Genomic DNA, 1,715 nt, shown 5'->3' on the forward strand with positions numbered 1-1,715 from the left:
GCAGCAGCAGCCGCTGCAGGTCTGACACGCACCGGCGCCGAGGAGTATTTCCAACCACTGAAACGCCTGCGTATGTCCAGCAGCGAAATGGAGGAGTCGTCAACGGCGAATCGCACACCAAGTCCGCTGCAAACGCACAGCACTACACTACCGCCACCCGCACCAACGTCCGCGACCACAGCAACAGCGAATGCCGCCGCGACAGGCACCGCTGTTAAATCGAATATTGAAGGTGTGAAAAGCTTTACCATTGCTGATATTTTGGGTCATGAGAAGCGCGCCACGTCCACTTCGCCACCCTCACAGCTGGCAACGGTGACGGCACAGCAGCAGCATGCTGCGACTACACCCACACGCCCGTTGTTGGGCGCCAGCGGTCTGTTGCAACCACGCACCGAGCCGCTGGATATGGTAAGCGCTGCTGCAGCGGCTGCCGCTGGCATGCCACATCATATGCTTTTGCCGGGCGCGCAAATTGTACGCCCCTGGGATCATTTGTTGGGCCCGATGCCAGTGCGTCCCTTTATACCCTCAGCACTGTTGCACTATGAACAGCGCTTGGCGCTGGACTATCATCGGCAATTGCAGGAGCATTTTAATGCCCAAGCGCAGCTGTTGCGTCACATGGGCATGGATATGATACCGTCCGAAAGTGGTTCGGAGCGCTCCAGTTCGGCGGCTAGCGATTGTTGTTCGCCGGAAATTGCCCGCTCGTCGGGGGAGCCATCGACCGGGGCGGCGCAATCGGCGACGGGTGAGCGCGATCGGGAACGCATTTCACATACCTCAACTTCAGGAAATGGCGGGGGCAATAATATGGGAAGCAATAGTGCTGGCTGCGGCAGTGGTGCAAATAACGATAATGCGGCGAACAATGGCTCGAATTCGAAAGGCAAGCCAAATGGAACGCCCTTGGATGCGCTCTTTCAGATGACAACAAAAGACTTTGATGAAGCACAAGGTGAGTCTCTTTTTTGATGAACATTTTTTTCAGGGCAGAATTGTGTACAGTGAAACCTCCCTTGGGTGGACACTCACCGTCAGTCATTTTTTGTGCGCCCAGGAGAGGTGTCCGCTCAATGGGAGGGAAGCTCATTTTAGAACTTTTTAATGTTTTAATTAATTGAATAGTCACTATTTTCTCATTTGAACAAAAATGTGCAGGTATTTTTTCAAAAGTGCATATTTCATTTATGTGCGTAAGTACATATTAAGTAATAACAAAATAAAAATAAATATTACATTTCAGTCCATAAACTACATACAACCATAGATTCATTACATAAAAAACTGGGAAATTGTCGATTGACGTAAGTTTTATTTCTAATTTTTTTCAGTGTCAGTACCTTTTTCATCAATAGTTTTCATGTTTTTATCAGTAACAAAATCCAACCAGAAATCTAAATTTTCGGTCCATGCATTTATTATTATCTATTGTTATAAATTCATCAGAATTGGAATTGGATTCTCCAAGGGTTTCTGATAATTCAAATAACGATCCTAAACCACTGCGCAAACCAAACTAAATGTGTGCATAACAATCACATTTTATGCGGGAAGTCCCCTTTTTCCATTTAGTAGTCCGCCTATGAGGAGTTCGCGTCCGCTCAACGGGGGTTTTTGTTTGATTTGTTATGAAAAGAAATCTTAATGTCCGTTGATAAGAGGTTCGCGTCCGCTCAATAGAGTTTTTTGTGTCAATTTTATGCAAAATA

At 46.9% G+C, this 1,715-nt stretch overlaps 1 protein-coding gene across 1 annotated transcript in view; it reads left to right on the forward strand.

Annotated features, from left to right (window-relative positions):
• Positions 1 to 1,715, forward strand: part of LOC118738142 — a 45,345-nt gene that overhangs the window by 2,394 nt on the left and 41,236 nt on the right. The window contains exon 2 of the mRNA XM_036469064.1: positions 5 to 961. Coding sequence (XP_036324957.1) covers positions 5 to 961 — 957 coding nt within the window. The remainder of the gene's footprint in view (positions 1 to 4; positions 962 to 1,715) is intronic.

Source organism: Rhagoletis pomonella, unplaced genomic scaffold, assembly GCF_013731165.1.
Source record: "Rhagoletis pomonella isolate Grant_MI unplaced genomic scaffold, Rhpom_1.0 Rhpom_scaffold_00004, whole genome shotgun sequence".
In the NCBI taxonomy this organism is placed as follows: domain Eukaryota; kingdom Metazoa; phylum Arthropoda; class Insecta; order Diptera; family Tephritidae; genus Rhagoletis; species Rhagoletis pomonella.